The sequence below is a fragment of the Carcharodon carcharias genome, chromosome 7, assembly GCF_017639515.1.
Source record: "Carcharodon carcharias isolate sCarCar2 chromosome 7, sCarCar2.pri, whole genome shotgun sequence".
Classification (NCBI taxonomy): domain Eukaryota; kingdom Metazoa; phylum Chordata; class Chondrichthyes; order Lamniformes; family Lamnidae; genus Carcharodon; species Carcharodon carcharias.
In genome coordinates this window covers 73111762-73132271 of record NC_054473.1, presented here as the reverse complement: position 1 = coordinate 73132271, position 20510 = coordinate 73111762, and the positions used below count along the sequence as shown (strand labels likewise).

The window sequence follows — 20510 nt, the reverse complement described above, 5'->3', positions numbered from 1 at the left end:
CAGAAGGTATTTATAATGTGACCAAACAGGTTGATCATCAGCCTGTAATCCTTCCAATATGTCTGATGGCAGGTGGTAAGAGTTTCCTGGTCAGCCATACTGCAGAAAGCAATGGCAAACCACTGCACTACTTTGCCAAGCATAACCATGGACCAATCCAATGGAAACCCATGGTGACCAGTGCTGTTTTAGGGCATGGTACCTGGAGGAGGTGATATTATGGTACTGAGATGGTCAAGGGCTCTGGTTCTCAGTATGACCTTGTTCAGTAAATTGCACCCTCAATCTAATCTGAGGGATCTTGAAGCATCTATAGGGGCTGCATGCAACGTATTCCTTTGTGTTACCTCTCTCATCAACACTCTAGCTTTTTTTTAGTTGTTTCTTCATATAGTCTACTAGTGATTTTAATATAGCTTAGATCTGAACCCAAAACCAGCTGACTTGTGGAAGTTTATGTTTGTCATGTACCTTGGATCACAACATATAAAATCCCTAACCAAAGCATTCAATAAAACCTGGTAGTTAGATGTAGTAAACCATGTCCACACCATTCCCCCAATCCCCCCTTTTTTATCTGGCTCAGTTAGTGGCACTCTCGCCTCTGAGTTGAAAGGCTGTGGGATCATGTCCTAGTTCAGCCACTTAAGTGCAAAATCAAGAATGATACTCCAGTACAGTACTGAGGGAGTGCTGTACAGTCAGAGGTGCCCAGGCCATAGATTCTGAAATTGTCCACACATCACTGTGTAGTTACTGCAAGTAAATAAGCCCTAATTTACTTTGACTCCTAAATGTTTATCACTAAATGTGTATGTTCTCCCAGTGGATGATGTTACCTTGTTGCTGTATTACAGTGTCTCCACCTTTTCCCTGCCAACCCCCAGACCACCTTTCTATTCCTGCTTCTTTCAATAGAACATTAGAACACTGTTCAAAATCAAGAGTTTCCAAAAAGTCTTTTCTTTGTTAACCACACGGCATTGACCACTTCAGCTGGCAGGAATCATATACTAAGCACCCTATTGCATTAAGTAATCCTTTAATTAATTTTGTAACTCATAGGTTGCCTATACTCAGCAACTTGGCAACATATGCAGTGCTAATCTATGATCACAAAATTGTGGTATTTAAACCTATTATCACAAATTGTTGGGAAGTGTCAGGTGTATCAGTTCACTTTGAAGTCAAGGGCTTTCCTGTCCATCATGCAAAAGCAAAATACTGTGCATGCTGGAAATCTCAGCAGGTCTAGCAGCATCTGTGGAAAGAAAGAGAATTAACATTTCAGTCTGTAACTTTTCATCAGAACTGGGAAAAGTTAAAAATGTACCAGGTGAAAAATCTCATCTCCCCTCTGGCTCTTTCATCAGTCATCTTAAATCTGTATCCCCTGGATATGTACCTGCTTGATATGTGAAAATCCACTCTCCCTATTTCAAACGTTGCCACCTGCTTTCGGTGTGTCAGTCTCACAGCAAAAAGCACCATCACGGGAAACATAGATTCTGAAAAGGATGGAGCTTGCACTGGAAGCACCTGATACATGAAGAGTTAATGTGGGAGCACAGTACCAGCCTAACAGTGATGTAAGGCAGCACCAGGCCCAGAGCCAGCAGCTGTCTGGAGATGGACACAGTTGGGTCAACACCCAGAATTGGGCAGCTCCAAACCATACTTGCTTCTATATGTACATAGTTATGAGTTGTTAATATGGACTTGCTGTTAATATGCTTCAGACTGGAAGTATACTTCATGCTGTCCGAAGCATGATTCTTCAGGGATTACCCAGCTTAGAAAAACTTTGGGCTTCCTGGATACTGAATGTGATGAATCTACAAGTCGTCTTTGTTGCTGCAAGCTGAGAGAGATCCGGACATTGAAAGCTAGAAGCAAGCCCCATGTGGCTCTTAACCAATATAACGGTGCATTACTTACAGGATTCTCTTCAGCGGCTGCAGGTTTCACCACTTTGTGTATTGAAACCATCTCTCTTGTTTTAGATTGAAGAAAACTGACAAAACAATGGCTTTATCAATATAATGCTGGAAGGGAGAAAGCAGCATAAATGCAGGGAGAGCGATGTACAGTACAGATTTCCTAGTGTCAGAAAGTACCATGCCAATACAACAATCACATCTGGGATCTGAAACACTGTAGTCCTAAATATTACATGAGGTTGTCAGCATGAACTTTCTTGCATGCTTCTAAAATGTCAAAGACTTGCTATTTGAAACAAGCATAATTTCTATTCAGAATGAATGGTTTATTCATTGTGTTTTTCTTTACATTAAAATAAGTACAAACAATAAATACAGAAATTGCTGGAAATACTCAGCACATTTGGCAGTTCTGATGAAAGGTCACAGACCTGAATCATTAAATCCTCTCGACACAGATGATGCCTATTTCACCACAGGTAAATTATTTCAGACCAAGAAATGTTACTGCTTTCTGGTTGGTCAGTTTATTTTCATTTCCCAATCAATGGATCAAGAAAGCAGACAACCCTATATATTTACATAAATGGATAGAAGTTCAACGCTCTTAGAGGTAGAATTAAATTTCATGGAATATCGTATTTAGTTGTGAACAGGATTTGAATCTTCTAGCCAATGCTGATTTTCTTCTACTGTATTATCAAGTTTCCATTAACCTATCACTATTTCTTTCATTACCCCAAGAGGATGAGCAGTTACCATTTCCAGTATATAGTTTGTGACAAGGGTTCCAGCCCTGCTCAATATTATGCAGATCAGGTCAGTTAAGAGTCAAACAAATGGTCAGGTCAAACAAATCTGATGAGCATACAGAAATTATAATGGGTGCCAGCTGATAATGCTGCGAAGGACTCTCCTGTGGCTCAATAAATTACCACCCAGTGTTTGCTAATGTATACAAAAGAACGGTCCTACTGGTTTGTGCCAAATTATTTTAACTCAACCAGGGTAGGTTTTTTTTTTCATTCATGGGATGTGGGCACTACTGGCTAGGCCAGTAATTATTGCCCATCTCTAATTGCCCTTGTTCAGAGGGTATTTAAAAGTCAACCACATTGCTGTGGGTCTGGAGTCACATCAGCCAGGCCAGGCAAAGACATAGATTTCCTTCCCTAAAAGGACATTAGGGACCAGATGGGTAGAGATGCTACAATGGTACTGGAAGAGTGAGGGGAAGACGACATCTCCTGATCAGTGTTCAACAGTCATAGGTGTGGAGAGTGTAAGAACAGAATGGAGCCTAGTTGTAATGAGCTAATACTTCACTACCCAGTTTTCTCCACATTTCCACTGTCTCAGCTCACTTGTAGGGCTGCTGCTTTTGATACAAATCATTCTCTTTTGGAACAGGAGGCAGTGTATATACCACTTTCAGGTACATTTTTCCTCATGGTATTCAAGAATCAGTCACAAAACAGGGTCACTGGCAAGTTTTATTACATAGAATGAGAAAATTAAAGCACATTTTTGAACAAAATTTCATAAATAACTAATCAACTTTCATAGATATGCCATTATATTTACTGCTGAACACTGTGCAGATGTGTATATACAGAACTCAAATGTTTAAATATCCCTGATGACTGCATTAAATTAAAGCTACTATTTACATTGTTTTTGAACATAGGTCACAGTAATCTATCACAATTACTTGAAAAAGCACAAGAGTTCTGAGTGTATATTTGTACTGTGACTGGGTTTATAACTGAATTAGGATAAATTTTCAACATATTACCTATATTCACAGAGGAAACGTTTCAGAGTTTGGCTTGTAGCAGAAAAGCTACACGCAAATGAAACAGATGCTATACGCTCACTGGGCCAGTTTCCACCACCGAAATGAAGGACCAAAGAGGATTCAGCAGCTGCAGTCATCTATAGTGCATCAGTCTTATTGATGAAAACTTGCATTCCAGTCACACCTCACATAAAACCACTGGGAAATCCACATGGATTCGCGGATGGTCCAGTTTAACCATCCCCTGCAAAAACAATAAACATAAATCAGCCAACTGGAGAGGTAAAGAGTATTCAGCCTGTGCATTTATAGATTAACACATTGCTATCAATTCTATATTTAATTTTGAACAAAGCAATTCCTGTGATGTTAAATGAAAATTATAAATTGCTCCAACAACTACCACCTGTCACCTTGCACATACATGGCACTAACAGTTCAAACTGAAAGAGCTATCCAACTGAGACAAAGAGCTGGCGCAATGGGCCAAATGACCTCCTGCAGTACTGTACAATTTGTCTCAGCCTATGATCAGAAACATTAGTGATGGGCAATAAATACAGGCCTTCCCAGCAACACTCACGTCCTAACAATTTAAAAAATGCATCGCTCAGTGGTTTGAGCACTTCACATGCAAGTAGAAACCCTACAGGTATTCTTGGAGACAATACTAATGCCTCGAGGCTGTACAGAACAAGGTCAACCAAGAAAAATGTTTCTATGACTGACTTTGTGTACTCTGATTGCTACCATGGACACAGGAAGAGAGAGAAACAAGCTTCAGAAGTTGAGACATGAACCTCAAAGATGCTGTCCAATCTAGCTCTTTCCACATTAACAGAAAGTGAAAATGATAAATTAAATACTTTCACTAGAAGGATGCAATTTTGAAGTTCAGACTTTTTTTTGATGATTCAAACTATCCATTAAAAAAGACAGTTCTGACTGGGTCTCCACCCCAATTAATTTCTTTCAAAAACTGGTGGGTTTCTAGTATTTTAAATTTTGTTTGCAGTCCAACCATCTTTACCAAATTAGCTTGGAAGTGGCTCTGTGTTCCAAAATCTCAATCAGGGCTCACACTTCTGACCAGCAGCCAATGAATGCTGCTTTAAATTCACAGGAATTTAAATGGATGAAGGGACCACAATGGAACTTGCCTGCCAATACTCACTGTCGACACTGCACATTACAAACAGGAGGATACTATCGGCACCTTTGGAATTATATTCCAATACAAATCATAGCATACGAGACAGGCAGCAAAAGAGGGGGAAGTGTACATGTTATGGTTGGAACTTGCATGCAGACATCAGTGCTTCACCTGTGGCTACTGCAGACCGTCGAAGCTCATTTCCTTCCACCTAGCTTCAGTCTCTATCTACTCAGAATTCCAAGTAATTCGAACCACCCAACATATGGCTAAAGACAGCAAGGGAATGAAAACTTCCACATTGAGCGCCACTGGCATGGAACTTTGTCCAGGAAGGAAATCCTGGCATTTGCAGAGTTCTACTTCATTTTCTCTCCTCAAGAAGTCACTGAGCCTTCCCTTGTACAGTTCTGTAGTCTAGCAGCATTCCAGTACCTCACCCAAATGGCTATACTTCACTAAACCATCTGGTCTCACCTGGTCTATTTGATACTGGTAGGTAGGAGAATTAGGGATATCACACCTATGCCCAATCACACAATATGTACTCAATAGCAAGGATCATAAATGGTGGACAGCAATCAATTTTACAGCAAAGGAAACCATTTACCTATCACAGCTATGCCAGTTGTCTGAAGGAAATGTGGTTTAATTTCCCTTCTCCACAACTCATGCCCTTTTAAATAGGTTCTGTCTCTATCACTGCTTTTGATATGACAATCCACCTAACAACCTATTGTGCAAAAATAATTTCTCAGTTAATTCCTTTATTCAAGTTACCAACCCATCAAGCAACGGAAAGAGTTTCTCCTTACGTATCTGGTCAAACATCTCAATCTTGAACACCTTTACAAATCACCTCCTAACCTCTGCTTCTGCAGCTTAAAAAAGTCCCAGAATATTTAGTATCTCTGCAATCTCTTAACTCTACTACACTCTTACTGAATCCCTTTTGCAGCTTTCCCATGGTCTACACATACTTCTGTTCAATGATTCCCCATGGCCTTTACATGTTTTCTTTAGAACCTTGGCTATTTTTGTTTTCTGGTTAATTGTAGTGCCCAGGCTACCACAACAGAGAGAACTGCTAGTGCTGTTGGGGAAGGGTTTAACTAGATTGGCAGTGGGAAGGGTTTAACTAGATTGGCAGTGGGATGGGAACCTGAGGGCAATTCAGATAAGTCAAATTCAGAGCTGGAGCAGGGGACAAAATTCACAAGTGACTCTCAATGACAGAGGCAGTGAAAGGTTAAAAGGTCTACAACACAGGAATTTGGCAATGTTAAAAAGATATTTAAATGAAAGGAGTATAGCAAAAAAGTCAATGAGCTGAGGACGCAAATAGACAAATGGCAGCATGATTTAACTGTTATAATAGAGACTTGGCTTGAAGAGGGGTAAAAGTGGCAGCTAAACATTCCTGGATGTAGGGTTTTCAGGCAGGATGGGGGAGGGGGGGGGGCGCTAAAAAGGTGGGGCTGTAGTATTATTGGTTATGGTATCAATTACAGCTGTGAGGAGGGATGACATACTAAACGAATCATCAAATGAAGCTATATGGGTTGAGCTCAGAAATAAAAAGGGGGCAGCTACACTATGAGTGTACTCTAGACCCCCAAATAGTGAGAGGGAGATAGAAGAGCAAATATGTAGGCAAATCTAAGTGCAAAAACAATAGGACAATAATAGTTGCAGACTTCAACTACACTTTTTTTGACAGCACAAGGGGGGAGTGCATTTCTAGATTTAGTCTTAGGACATGGTGTTGGGCAAGTGGATGAAGTAGTAGTGAGTGACCATAATACAGTTAGATTCAGCATCATTATGGAAAAGGATAAAGGTAGAACAGGAGTAAAAGTTTTAAAACGGGGAAAAACAAGTTTCACTAAGCCGAGGGGTGATCTGGCAAAAGTGGGCTGGTTACAGCTACTTCGAGGGAAATCAGTGACAGGCTAATGGGAGGCATTCAAACAAGAGATTCTACAGGCACAGTGTAGACATGTCTCCACAAAGTAAAAAGGCAGTACTGCCAAATCTAGAGCACCCCCCCCCCCCCCCCCCCCCCCCCCGTTATCTGGAAGCATACAAGGTAAGATAAAGCAGAAAAGAAAGTTTATGACAGTCACAAAAAACTTAATACTGTAGAAAGCCTAGAGGAGCATAGGAAATACAGGGGTGAAATAAACAAGGTAAATCAGAAAGCAAAGAGGGTATGAAAAAATATTGGCAGGTAAAAATAAAAAACCCAAAGGTGTTTTACCAGTACATCAAGAGCAAGACAATAGCTAAGGAAAGGGTAGGGCCTCAGAAATATACATGGTAACTCGTACACTGATGCTGAAGATGTGGGCAGGATTCTCAATTAGTGCTTTGTCTCTGTCTTCACTAAGGAGAGGGATGATGCAGATCTTCTAGTTAAAGAGGAGTGTGAAATATTAGATACAATAAGCACAGTGAGAGAGGATGTACTGGAGGGACTGGTATCCTGGAAGTTGGATAAATTGCCAGGGCCAGATGGATTGTATCCCAGGCTGTTGAAGGAAGCCAGGGAGGAGATAGCAGGTGCTCTGAGGATCATTTTCCAATCCTCACTATATACAGGCAAGGTATCAGAGAACTGGAGGTCTGAACATTGTACCATTATTTAAAAAGGGTGCAAGGGATAGGCCAAATAATTAAAGGTCGGTCAGTCTGACTTTGGTGGACAAATTATTAATCAATTCTAAGACAGGATAAACTATCACTTAGAAAGGAACGGATTAATCAGGGATAGTCACATTGGTTTTGTTTTGGGGGAAGGCTGTGTCCTAATTTAATCAAATTTTTTGAGGAAGTAACAAGAAGAATTGATGAGGGTGGTGCAGTGGATCTGGTCTACGTGGATTTTAGTGAGGCATTTGACAAGGTCCCAAATGGCAGATTGGTCAGAAAAGTAAAAGCCCATGGGATACAGGGAAATGTGGGCAGTTGGATCCAAAATTGGCTCAGCAAAAAGAAACAAGGGGTAACGGTTAATGAATATAATTTGGGAATGGAAATCGGTTTCCAGTGCTGTTCCACAGGGCCCAGTGTTGGGTCCCTCGCTGTGTTGTAGTAGATATTAATGATTTGGACTTAAATGTGGGTGTAGGTACATTTGGAAATTTGCAGATGACAAAACTTGGCCATTTAGCTGATAGTGAAAAGGATAGCTATTGTCTCCAGAATGATATCACTGGTTTAGTTGAGTTGGCGAAAAAGTGGCAGATGGAATTTAATCCAGAGAAGTGTGAGGTTATACCTTGGGGGTAGGGGACAAATAAAGCTAGGGAATACACAATAAATGGGAGGATATTGGGCAGGGTAGAGAAAATGAGACACCTTGGAGTGCATGTCCACAGATTCCTGAAGATGGCAGGACAAGTGGATAAGGTAAAAGAAAGCATATGGAATGCTTTCCTTTATTGGACAGGGTATAGAATACAAAAGCAGGGATGTAATGCTGGAACAGTATAAAATATTGGTTAGGCCACAGCTGGAATTTTGTGCACAGTTCTGGTCACCACTTTACAGGAAGGACATAATTGCTCTGTAGAGTGCAGAGGAGATTTACAAGAATGCCACCAGGACTTGAAAATTGCAGTGAGGGAAAATTGGATAGGTTGGAGCTGCTTTCCTTGGAACTGAACAGAGGGGGTGACTTGATTGAAGTGTACAAGATTACAAGGGGCCTAGATAGAGTAGACAGGGATGCCATTTCCCTAGCAGAGAGGTCAATTACCAAGGGGCTCACATTTAAGGTGATTGGTAGAAAGATTAGAGGGGACATGAGGGAAAACTTATTCACGCAGAGGGTGGCGGGTGTTTGGAATTCACTGCCTGGTTTGGTGGTGGAGGCAGAAACCCTCAACTCATTTTAAAGGTACCTGGATCTGCACCTAAAGTGTTATAACCTACAAGGCTACATACCAGGTGCTGGAAAGTGGGATTAGAATGGACAAATAGTTTTTTTTATTTTTCTCTTTTCCAGCCAGTGCAGACACGATGTGCTGAATGGCCTCTTTCTGTGCCGTAACTTTTCTATGGTTCTAACAGCTAACCCAGCACAAATTAGAGAAATCCTTACTGATCTGTACACAGGCAAGGACTTGTTATTGGTTCAGTACTATACAGAGCATCGCTCTCAAAAAGCCTATGGGATAGCTCAAGTACCAACTTATACCAGGACTTTAATTTGATACTTCTGCAAACTTTTGAAGAAAAACTAAAGATAAGGTTTCCCCTTGTCTTCACTTTCTACCCCACCAGCCTCTATAATCAAACTCTTCCTCCATCATTCTGCCACTTCCAGCACGATGTGACCGAACACATTCCCTTCCACTGTCAGCATTCTGAAGCGACCATTCCCTCCGCAACACCCAACATCTCTTCTTCCCAAGGCATCTTCCCATCTAATCGCAGGTGGTGTAACACCTATCCTTTTACCTCCCCTCTCCTCACTATCCAAGGCTTCAAACACTCCTTCCAGATGAAGCTGCGATTTACTGGTACTTTCAATTTAATATTCTATATTCGCTGTTTACAAAGTAGATTGGGCATTTGTTTTGCAGAACACCTCCACTTAGCCCACAAGCATGACCCCAAGCTCCCAGTTTGCCATTTCAATTAATTACCCTGCTTTCACCCTCCCATTTCTGTCCTCGGCCTGATGCAGTGTTCCAGCAAAGCTCAATGCAAACTCAAGGAAAATACCACATCTTCCACTTAGGAACTTTACAACCTTCTTCTGGGCTCAACATTGAGTTGAACAATTTTAGACCACAAACTCTGTCCTCCATTTTGATTTTTTTTGCCATGTGCCCGTTTGAATCTTGTTTTTTTACTTTGGAGAGAGCTGTTCATTGTTCTGGCATTTACACTCACTCTGGGCAAATACCGCTCCTTCTGTTCCATGAGTTTATGTATTTCTCCCACCCTTCATCCCAGACCTTCCCTTTAGTTCTTCCTTCTCCTCCCTTTTGACAGCATATACCCCATCACATTTTTACCTTCCATCTGCTCAGAAGAGTCACATTCGACTCAAAACCTTAACTGTTTCTCTCTTCACAGATGCTGTCAGACCCGCTAAGTATTTTGCTTTCATATTGGCGGATTTGTGAGACAATATTAGTACCCAAGTCACTGCTAGCCATACACTCCAGTTTTGAATGTGGGTAAGGCTCATTGATATCCCAGTGTCATCAGCTCACTTATGCCTCCAAGCAGCTAGTGACATGCACCAGCAAGCATACCCTGCTACCTCACATGAGCTGAAATAAGGGATTCGTCAGCTTCCTCTGGTATAGATGGGGTACATCACCCCGCCAAGTGCATGAAGAGTGGAAGATTGGAAGAGACAGATGATCCTAACAAGATGACAAGGGCTCTGAAGGCAAACAGGCAAAATAGACTTGTGGCTAGTCACCTCAAAAGTTTGGCACCTTATCAAACATCATCTCCTAGTTAGTAATGAAACCTAGTCACAAAATCGCTATTGCTTGTAGTGGAAGCAATTGGCATAATAGCACATCCAACCCCTGGTGACAGGAAGGAACTTGAAGGAGGTGGTGTAGAAGAAAGCATTTCTCTCTTGGTTCCCTCACCCCCTTAAAATGGAAACAGGCTGAAAAGTTTAGCGTCAGATCTAAGTAGAGACTCTATCATCTTTCTAGAACTATTGTGAAATGTTACTTGTACAGAATGATCACTACACCCAAATCTAAATGCCAAGTCACTACACTGAATTAGGTTCAAGAGTTTTGAGGCATTTCAACATTGACTATATAAATATATCTAATCATCATTAGGATTGGAGTTAAGCCAGTCTTCCTCTACCGTAAGAAAATGAAAGGATATGCAAATTGCAGAACCTGTCTTTCTCTCACCTGAGGTATTAAATTTTTATGAATTCTTTTCAGTTTTGCTTTTTTTCTTCCATTCTTTGTGACAAATGTTTCTTCATAGAATTCATGAGCCAAATCGCCATCTTCATCATAGTACATCGAGCTGCAAGAGCAAAAAAAATCTTAGCTAAACTTTGAACAAACATGTCTCTCTGTAGTGAAATGCAGCTACATTATTAAAATGAGCTTTTGTTTAATAATCCACAGCTGAAAATCCAAAATTCTCCACCTGTACTCAATGATCTTTTAATTAAAAATTCTGCTATTGATAGGTCTACTGCTTATAAAAGCGTCTTTGCATCCAAGAATGACAAGGTTCTTAGTTGTGTAGCATCCAGATATATACAATTATCAATACAGAAAACTCCTCCAGATTGCAAACTTTCCAAAATGTACAGATTGTTTCCAATCAGAAAATAATATTAAGAGGTATTGATCTGACTTCAGGTTTAGTGACCACTTCCAGGTACTGTCACTATACCATAGTTCATGAGCTAAGTACCGAATTGAAGTCCTCATCCCAGGGGAATATTACTAACTCTCAACGAAGCCTTTCAGAGACACCAGCTCAATAGAAAGACGATTTGCTTGTTGGGCTGTGACTTACAAAAGGAATAGATCTTTGTAACCAGGTCATCCACACATTCACATTGTGCAGCTTGGTTTACTGGCTGAACTTTTGTCGAATTGAAAATTCTGAAAGGTGGTTATAAAATCTACAATATACTTCGGAATTTCTTTTCATCGTTATGATTACAAAAGACAACCTATAGAGGACTGAGTATATGTGACTCAATGTAGCATTTACATCAAGCAGAATGCCCCAGATTAGACTCAGTCTGTGTTGGGTTAGCTGTTCACCACTGGTGCTTTTTTAATTGGCCTAAAAGTCCTTGGTATCCAGTTATTTATGCTAACTCAATGTATGGATACCAGATGAGAACAGGAGGCTTGCCCAGTACAACCTCCTTCACTTCAGAACCTTGCTCAGATTATACTCCAGAATTTGGAGTATAACTCCCACTTATGCTTAAAAAAATTGGGAACATATCAACTACACTAAGATAATCAGGCCTAACTGCTCAATACATGACTAGGCAGGAAAGTCATTGGAGGCCCTTAAGTTTGAGACCACTGCTTACATCTGAAATCCACAAAAAGCTCAAAAGAGACAGACTGGGAAAATGTACAGTACCTGCATTCTATATCTAAAAATATCAACTTCACTGACAACCTAGTGCATAAAGGTGCTCACACAGGCCAGAAGATCCAAATCTGCACTGAGTTGGCAAATTTCAGCTTGGGTATAACATTCCAAGTACCATTCTAGGGAATTGATAGTGTTAGGCTGGCCACTCTGGATCATTATCCTGAGGAAACGTTACTGAAAAATGTGGCTATTGGGTACAACAGGGATCAAATTCAGCTTCCCTCCCTGATCAAATTACCTGTTGAGACATTATCTAAGTGCATACATTTAGAATGTCCACTGGAGCAATGTCCCAGAAGGTCGTTAATGCCAGTGAAACCCCACCTCAGTGGAGTCTGCTCTTTCAGATAAGAAAGTCTGAAAAGAAAGGATTATCTGTCACCCTATTCAAGATCACATCCTCAAATTCTATGCAAAATAAACCACATCCTTTAAAATATGCCAGCTGCATTATATAAAAACAAAGCACCAGCAGTAGGATAACCATGAAAAAGCATGTTGCTGTTTGATGCTCGTGATTCCCCATGACAATTTCTCAATCTTAGTGAAGTCATCAGGCACATGGGCAAAGGGATATTAAATACACATGTACACAGGAGAGCCACAGGAGGTAGGAAGGTGATCAGAATTTGTTAGCCACATGCAATGCTAGTAACTGGCTCAATTATGGGATTAGCATGGCTTGGCATAGGCCCTGAAACATGTCACTTTCCCAATCTCTCAGGCATGGAGTAGTGTAAATTTGTTGAAACTCAAAAAACTTGGAGAAAAACGTTTTAAAATAAGGCTGAAACCCAATGAAAATGCCAACTCTTAAAAGTTGATTAAAATCATTTGGGAAAAGTTTCTGAACGATTAGACCTCATTAATAGTACAGCATCTTGGCCTATTGCTATGTTACTCATCAGATTCAGAACGCAGCACCCCAGATGGGTGAACTGTTGCCTGAGTTTCAACAGGTTCAATCCTTGCTCCATGCCAATTTAGCTCATCTATTTTAGATAGGAAAGGGGCAGAACAGGTTTCTGTGCTAAATGACACGAGGAATAAATCACTTAGGGCGCCTGTTTCAGTTTGAGTCTTGAAAATTGATATGAGCTCATACTCAGTAACAGCAGGATCAAGGGTAGGCATGATTTCATCACAGGCAAGTATCCAACTGACACTCACCCTCTTGCCTCGTAGATAAGGAATGACCACTTTGCTGAAGGCCAGACCTCTGTGGTCATACTTCAACATGTCAACAACTTCAGGAGAGAAATATAGAAATAGGTCAAACATGGGCAAGGAAACCTCCTGATTACCATGTACCGCCCTGCCTCAGCTGATGAGTCAGTGCTCCTCCATGTTGAGCACCACTTGGAGGGAGCACTGAGGGTGGCATGAGCACAGAATGTACTCTGGGCGGGGGACTTCAATGTCCATCGCCAAGGGTGGCTTGGTAGCACCACTACTGACCGAACCCTAAATGACAAAGCTGCTAGACTGAGTCTGTGGCAGGTGGTGAGGGAATCAAGGAAAAACATACTTGATCTCATCCTCACCAACCTGCCTGCTGCAGATACATCTGTCCATGACAGTATCAGTAGGAGTGACCATCACACAGTTGTTGTGGAGACGAAGTCCCACCTTCACATTGAGGATACCTTCCATCGTGTTGTGTGGTACTACCACCGTGCTAAACAGATCTAGCAACTCAAGACTGGGCATCCAAGAGGCACTGCAGGCCATCAGCAGCAACTGAATTGTACTCAAACACAATCTGTAACCTCATGGCCTGGCATATCTCCCACTCTACCATTACCACCAAGCCAGGAGATCAACCCTGTTTCAATGAAGCGTGCAGGAGGGCATGCCAGGAGCAACACCAGGCATATAAATGAGGTGTCAACCTGGTGAAGGTATAACACAGGGCTACTGCTTGCCAAACAGCAAAAGCAGCAAGTGATAGACAGAGCTAAGCGGTCCCACAACCGACAGATCAGATCGAAGCACTGCAGTCCTGCCACGTCCAGTCATGAATGGTGGTGGACAATTAAACAACTCACTGGAGGAGGAGGCTCCACAAATATCCCCAACCTCGATGATGAAGGAGCCCAGCACAGTGCAAAACATAAGGCTGAAGCATTTGCTACAATCTTCAGCCAGAAGTGTCAAGTGGATGATCCATCTTGGCCTTCTTTGCAGGTTCCCAGCACCACAGATGCCAGTCTTCAGCCAATTCGATTCACTCCACGTTATTTCAAGAAATGGCTGAAGGCACTGGATACTGCAAAGGCTATGGGCCCTGACAACTTTCTGGCAATAGCACTGAAGGCTTGTGCTCCAGAATTTGCAGCACCCGTAGCCAAGCTGTTCCAGTACACTGGCATCTACCTAGCAATGTGGAAAACTGCCCAGGTATGGCCTGTACACAAAAAGCAGGACAAATCCAACCCAGCCAATTACCACCCCATCAGTCTACTCTCGATCAGTAAAGTTAACAGAAGGGGTCATCAACAGCGCTATCAAGCAGCACTTGCTTAGCAATAACCTGTTCACTAACACCCAGTTTGGGTTCCGCCAGGGTCACTCAGCTCCTGACCTCATTACAGTCTTGGTTCAAACATGGACAAGAGATCTGAACTCCAGATGTGAGGAGAGAGTGGCTGCCCTTGCCATCAAGGCAACATTTGACAGAATGTGGCATCAAGGAGCCCGAGCAAAACTGGAGTCAATGGGAATCGGGGGAAAACTCTCCACTGGTTGGAGTCATACCTAGCACAAAGGAAGATGGCTGTGATTGCTGCACATCAGTCATCACAGCTCCAGGACATCATTGCAGGAGTTCCTCAGGGTAGTATCCTCAGCCTAACCATCTTCAGCTGCTTTATCAATGACCTTCCTTCTATCATAAGATCAGAACTCGAAATGTTCGCTGATGATTGCACAATGTTCAGCTCTATTTGCCACTCCTCAGATACTGAAGCAGTCCATGTCCAAATGCAGCAAGACCTGGACAATATCCAGGCTTGGGGTGACAAGTGGCAAGAAACACTCATGCCACACAAGTGTCAGGCAATGACCATCACCAACAAGAGAGAATCTAACCATCGGCCCTTGACGTTCAATGGCATTACCATCACTGAATCCCCCACTATCAACATCCTGGGGGTTACCATTGACCAGAAACTGGACTAGCCATATAAATACTGTGGCTACAAGAGGTCAGAAGCTAGGAATCGTGCGACGAGTAACTCACCTCCTGACTTCCCAAAGCCTGTCCACCATCTATAAGGCACAAATCAAAAGTGTGATGGAATGCTCCCCACTTGCCTGGCCAAGTGCAGCTCCCACAACACTGAAGAGGCTTGACACTCATCCAGGACAAAGTAGCTCACTTGATTGGCACCCCCTCCACAAACATTCACTCCCTCCACCACCGACACACAGTAGCAGTGTGTACCATCTGCAAGATGCATTACAGGAATTCACCAAGGCTGCTTTGACAGCACCTTCTAAATGGTAGTGGTCATATGTTTGGAAGGACTAGGGCAGCAAATAGATGGGAACACCACCATCCAGAAGTTCCCCTCCAAGTCACTCACCATCCTGATTTGGAAATATATTGCCGTTCCAACACTGTCACTGGGTCAAAATCCTGGAACTCCCAAACAGCACTGTGGGTGTACCTGTACCACATGGGCTGCAGCAGCTCACCACCACCTTCTCAAAGACAACTTGGGATGGGCAATAAATGCTGGTCCAGCCAGCGAAGCCCACATCCCATGAATAAAAAAAATACTGCCTATTTTTGACCAAAGCTTGAGGATAATATGAAAAATCCAATAGTTAAGCCTCACACGATAAGCATTTATAGGAACTTTGAAGTTTCTAATGTTTATGCTGAAACGTAAGAGTTAACTGAAAATAATGTATATCCCAGAGGAGCTCCACTGCAAATAATTGGGGATGTAAACTTAAACAGCCACTCAATACAAGCAAACAATTCTACTGTTGTAAATTACCAGTTAGCAGTCTGATTTCTCAGTCAAATGGCCTTAGGACAAATAACAGGTGACAAAGTCTTCTGTACCTACCACCTCACTACTTGGAACACCATTAGAACAGTCCTACACCTGATATCACTGCTTGACCTGCAGAAGGCCAAGAACCTACTCTAGGGTTTCTATGATCACACTAAAATTCACATGCCTCCAAAGGCACTCATTTTCCTTTAACTGTCAAGCAGGTTCAACATCAGTACTTTCACCTCAATCAGGTCATGGATCCAAACTCCATCACATGTGCCAACCTTGGCTCAGCAGTAGCACTACTGTCGAAGTTAAAGGGTGTGTGGAAATCAAGCCCCACTGCAGAAACTTGGTCACATGACTGGCCGAGAGTTCAGTTCAGTGCTTGGGGAATGCTGCAGCGTCAGAGGGGCCATTGCCTGACAAGCTATAAAATCAGTGATGCTGAAGAAGCCAAGTCCGCCCGTTCAGGTGTAAAGATGCCATGGCACTATTTGAAAGAAAGCTGGTGTTCTCCTCAAGCCCTGGTCAATATTGATCCCTCAATTAACCACCAAAACAAATTCATTTATCATTTATTTCATTGTTGTTTGTGTGCACAAGTTTTCACAAATGTATAACAGTATATGAAATGGGGCATCAACATAATAACTTGACACTGTGTGCAAATTTGAAGTACCTTGCCAGCAATTCCCACAGAGATGTTGAACAATCTACACGTGCCACTCTTCTGCCACCTGCCCTGGCTGGTGTGACTGCTCTGAGCCAAAGTCCCTCCAGAGACCTTTTTGTGCAGTGAGGTACGTTTGCAGTTTCAAACAACAAAACCATTAAACCATTACGTGAAGCACAAGAGGAGATGCTTTACTTCAAATGAAATGCCAAACTGTGCTGTTTGCCAGTTTGGGTAGGTGCAAAAGATCCCATAGCACTAGTGAAAGAGAAGCATAAGAGCTGTAATGATAAACTTGGCCATCTCAGCAAACATTTTTAAAACAAAAATATAATCAATACTGTGCATCAACATGCTTGTATCAGGATGAGATATAAAGCAGGACAAAGTTAAGGGCCTGCTCAATGGAACATGGATTGCCCTCTGTCCCTTGCAGCTAACTTGATAGTGGGAGGGGATTTTGCCACGTTTTTCTCAGAAGCTTTGCCTCCCTGGAGACAACATTATTGAAACTAGAGTGGATGGTGCACGGCGCAGCAATGACCAACTGAAAGGACAAATGCAAAGTCTTTTGATACCCTTTTACATATGATAAATATATAATTACCTTTTGTAATAAACAAGTACACAGCAATTAACCTACACAAGATATTTGGCACCAAACAAACACTGCCAGGTTTTTTCAAAATTGTTAGATAAAAGCAGCAATCTTCCTTAATGCAATTAACCAAATATAAGCTTGTGAGCACAGCAATAATCACACTAACAAGTTGTCCAGTTGCCACAAGGTAATGGGTTGTTTCTACTGGCAACAGGACCTCAATTATTAATAATAAAAACAAAGTGCTGGAAATACTCAGTGCACCCGACAGCATCTGTGGAGAGAGAAATAGTTGAGTCAAATGTGACTTCTTTAGAACTGGATGCCGCCAGACCTGCTGAGTATTCCCAGCACTTTGTTTTTATTTCAGATTTCCTGCATTCACAGTATTTTGCTTTTACCTCAATTATTAGCCTAAGACCAAGCAGATATATGAAATAGGGCAGAAACTAGACAAGGGAACGTAAACTTACATCTGGAAACAGTCCCTTCCCATTGCCACAGGCCAGCAATTGGCCAACCAACACCCATCTTTGCCCCAAGAAGGATTGGGCTAACTTTTTCCTTTGGAAAACACGACTTGAGCAGTGGCCCCCACACCCTTTGGAAAGGCTCCAAACATGTGTCAATATCACTCTCAAAAGTCACACAAGAGAGATCAGTTATAAGTTATGTGTAGAGTCACCCGCAGGACAGGAGCAAGGGTGGAGACCATCAGGCAGCAGTAACTACACGAGAAGTGGATCCAGATCTGAGCAGAGAAAACCCCAGGTAAGGTAGAGCCAAGAGCCAATAAAGAGGGGAAAACCCAAAGCAGCGTTCGGCAAAAAGACAGGGACCCCAGTTGGTGGAAGCTAACACAGCACAGGTGAGATAATTCTCTTTTGCTGTAAGCTAAAACACCTATAGGTGCTGACTCTTGCATTAAACTTAATGCTGCATCATACCAGAGTTACATCACTATAAGGAAGGGGTAAAAATACCCAGGATACATGTTGAGTGCTGTTCCACTAGGGGCACCTCAATATAAAAAGGACATTCAGGTACCATCAAAATGATAAGGTTAATGGCTTCATGAAGCATAGAAGTATTCAGATGGGAGTTGGAGCTCAGAATTGCCCTGTCCCCACTGGCCATCAATTACACCTCATCCAACTTCCTCGGTCGCTATTGCCCCTTCTTCCTTCCAATGCCTCCTTAAACATTTACTCTCCCATCCCAAACAACTTACTTCCTAACCTTTCCCCTCGGCCTGCGTTCCAACCCACACCCTGCTTCCATTCCCCAATCTCTCCAGCACCCTCTCACTCCTGGTCCCCCCCAACTCGTGTTTGCCCAACCTCCCTAGACCCACCTGCTCCTCTTCGCTGTGTCTCCCTCCCCTTCACCCCTTGGTCTCCACCCAACCCCCAAATCTCCCATGGTCCCCACCTTCCCCCTGGTTTCTCCACACTCCCTCCCCCCGGACACACACCTGCCCCTGCTCCTCTCCTCCAGCTCCCCGGGCTCTTACCTCCTGCGGCTGAAGACGAAAGGAGTAGCCCCAAGCCGGCTACTCCTGTAGCGGGCCAGGCTCTGCTCGCTGTCGCCGTTGGCCGAGTCGCTGACGGTGCCCGATCCAAAGGGCCAGAAGGTGCGGCCTTTGGAGCTGCTGCCGCCCATTGTCAGCCGGAGACCATCTCCAAGCGGCAGGGCTCGGGGGACAACAGCCCTTGGGGGGGGGTGGGACTGAGAACTGGGCTGAGACCCGGGGGCTGCTTCTCTCTCTCCCTCTCTCTCGGCCCCAGGGGGCGGGGCCCGCTTTTCTCTCTCTCTCTCTCTCTCTCTCTCTCTCCCCAGTCGGGTAGGCCTGAAGCCTGGGGCTCGCACCACTTCGACCGTTACAAGCTGCAGCGAGGACCCCACCTACAGCCAGAGTCTGTCCGCGCAGCTGCCTGACTGGGTCACTTCCACTTAGGTGGGCGGGCCAACGGAAATAACGTCTGGCGGGGGCGGGGCTTACAATTAGACTGTCAGATCAGGTATGATAGTTGGTTTATTGACTTTTTAAAAAACATCTTTGATTTACGGATTATCCTCTCCCCTCTTTATAGAGAGAATACTGTAAATAATTTACAACCCAAAAGCCCTGCAGGTCCAACCCCAACATTGTCATTTAGCCTTTGGCCAAGGAGGGCACTGGTTCTCTGTTGAACAGATGCATTTACCTTGGGGAAGGTGAGCACCAAACCTCTGACACCTCCCCCAACCTCCCCCTGGACCACACTCATTCCCACCCCACCACCAAACATCAAGCTATCGTTTCCCAGACTGTCACCAACGTTCTGATGAAGAGTCATACGGACTCGAAACGTTAACTGTGTTCCTCTCCACAGATGCTGTCAGACCTGCTGAGTTTTTCCAGCTATTTTTGTTTTTGTCACCAACCTCATCTCCTCTGCAGGTCTTCCCTCCATGACCAGCAACCTCCAGAAATTCCAACCTTCACCGCTTCATAAATCAAATCAAAGAGCTCCTGTCTCTTTGCAAATGTGGACTAAGATCGATTGACAATTGGTTTACAGACCGTAATGAGTGTAACAGGTCAGAGCTCTTTATGAAGGCTGTATCACTGCACCTGAAAATGCTTTACCAAAACATCCTCTGGTACCTGGGTATGATGCTGAGGGGAATGATCCAATGCCACATTTTTGCTCTAAGGCAATGCGCCTGCACTAAAGGCACTGGCTGCAGAACTTGGGCCTCACAGCTGATGAATAAAAATATAACAACATAAGAAATAGGAGCAGGAGCTGGCGATTTGGCCCTTTGAGCATGTTGCGCCAATAAACAAGATCATGGATGAATATCTCTCTCAAAACCACCTCCTGAATTATCCCATACCCTTTAGTTCTTTAGTATACAGAAGTCTATTGACCTCTCTCTTGATTCTGCTGATCAACTGAGCATCCAAAGCTCTCTGGGATAAAGAATTCCAAAGATTCACAAGCCTGCAGTGCAAAAATTTCTCTTCATCTCAGTCCTAAATGGCTGATTCCTTATTCTGAGACTGTGACATCTATTTCTGAACTCCTCAGCTAGGAGTTCAAGTCTCAAGTTTAACCTATCATGCCCCTTAATAATTTTATATATTTCAAGTAGACCTCCTCTTACACCTCTAAATTCTAGGCAATATAGGCCTAGTCCAGTCAATCTCTCCTC

The 20510-nt window shown here is 43.0% G+C and overlaps 1 protein-coding gene across 2 annotated transcripts; it reads right to left on the bottom strand.

The window, feature by feature from the left end:
* Positions 1-1135: 1135 nt before the first annotated feature.
* LOC121279927 (tumor suppressor candidate 2-like) lies at positions 1136-19253 on the bottom strand. 2 transcript variants are annotated; one of them, XR_005943527.1, is made up of 4 exons: positions 18823-19253; positions 10795-10915; positions 3736-3982; positions 1136-1261 (listed from the first exon to the last, which is right to left on the bottom strand). XR_005943527.1 is itself a non-coding variant. In XM_041191500.1 (3 exons), exons 1-3 carry the CDS (start codon positions 18969-18971, stop codon positions 3917-3919), a joined length of 336 nt encoding a protein of 111 aa, XP_041047434.1. In that variant the 5' UTR covers positions 18972-19253; the 3' UTR covers positions 3416-3916. The 2 variants fall into 2 exon arrangements, 1 of the variants encoding a protein (XP_041047434.1); XM_041191500.1 differs by lacking the exon at positions 1136-1261 and having other exon boundaries at positions 3416-3982.
* Positions 19254-20510: the final 1257 nt, after the last annotated feature.

Bases quoted from the DNA above. Each gene is read 5' to 3' on its own strand.
- LOC121279927 (XM_041191500.1), bottom strand. From the start codon at position 18,971: ATGGGCGGCAGCAGCTCCAAAGGCCGCACCTTCTGGCCCTTTGGATCG. The intron at 10,916-18,822 runs GTAAGAGCCCGG...TTGCTCTTGCAG, and splicing joins TTCGTCTTCAGCCGCAGGAG to CTCGATGTACTATGATGAAG. The intron at 3,983-10,794 runs GTGAGAGAAAGA...TTGTTTTTGCAG, and splicing joins ATAAAAATTTAATACCTCAG to GGGATGGTTAAACTGGACCA.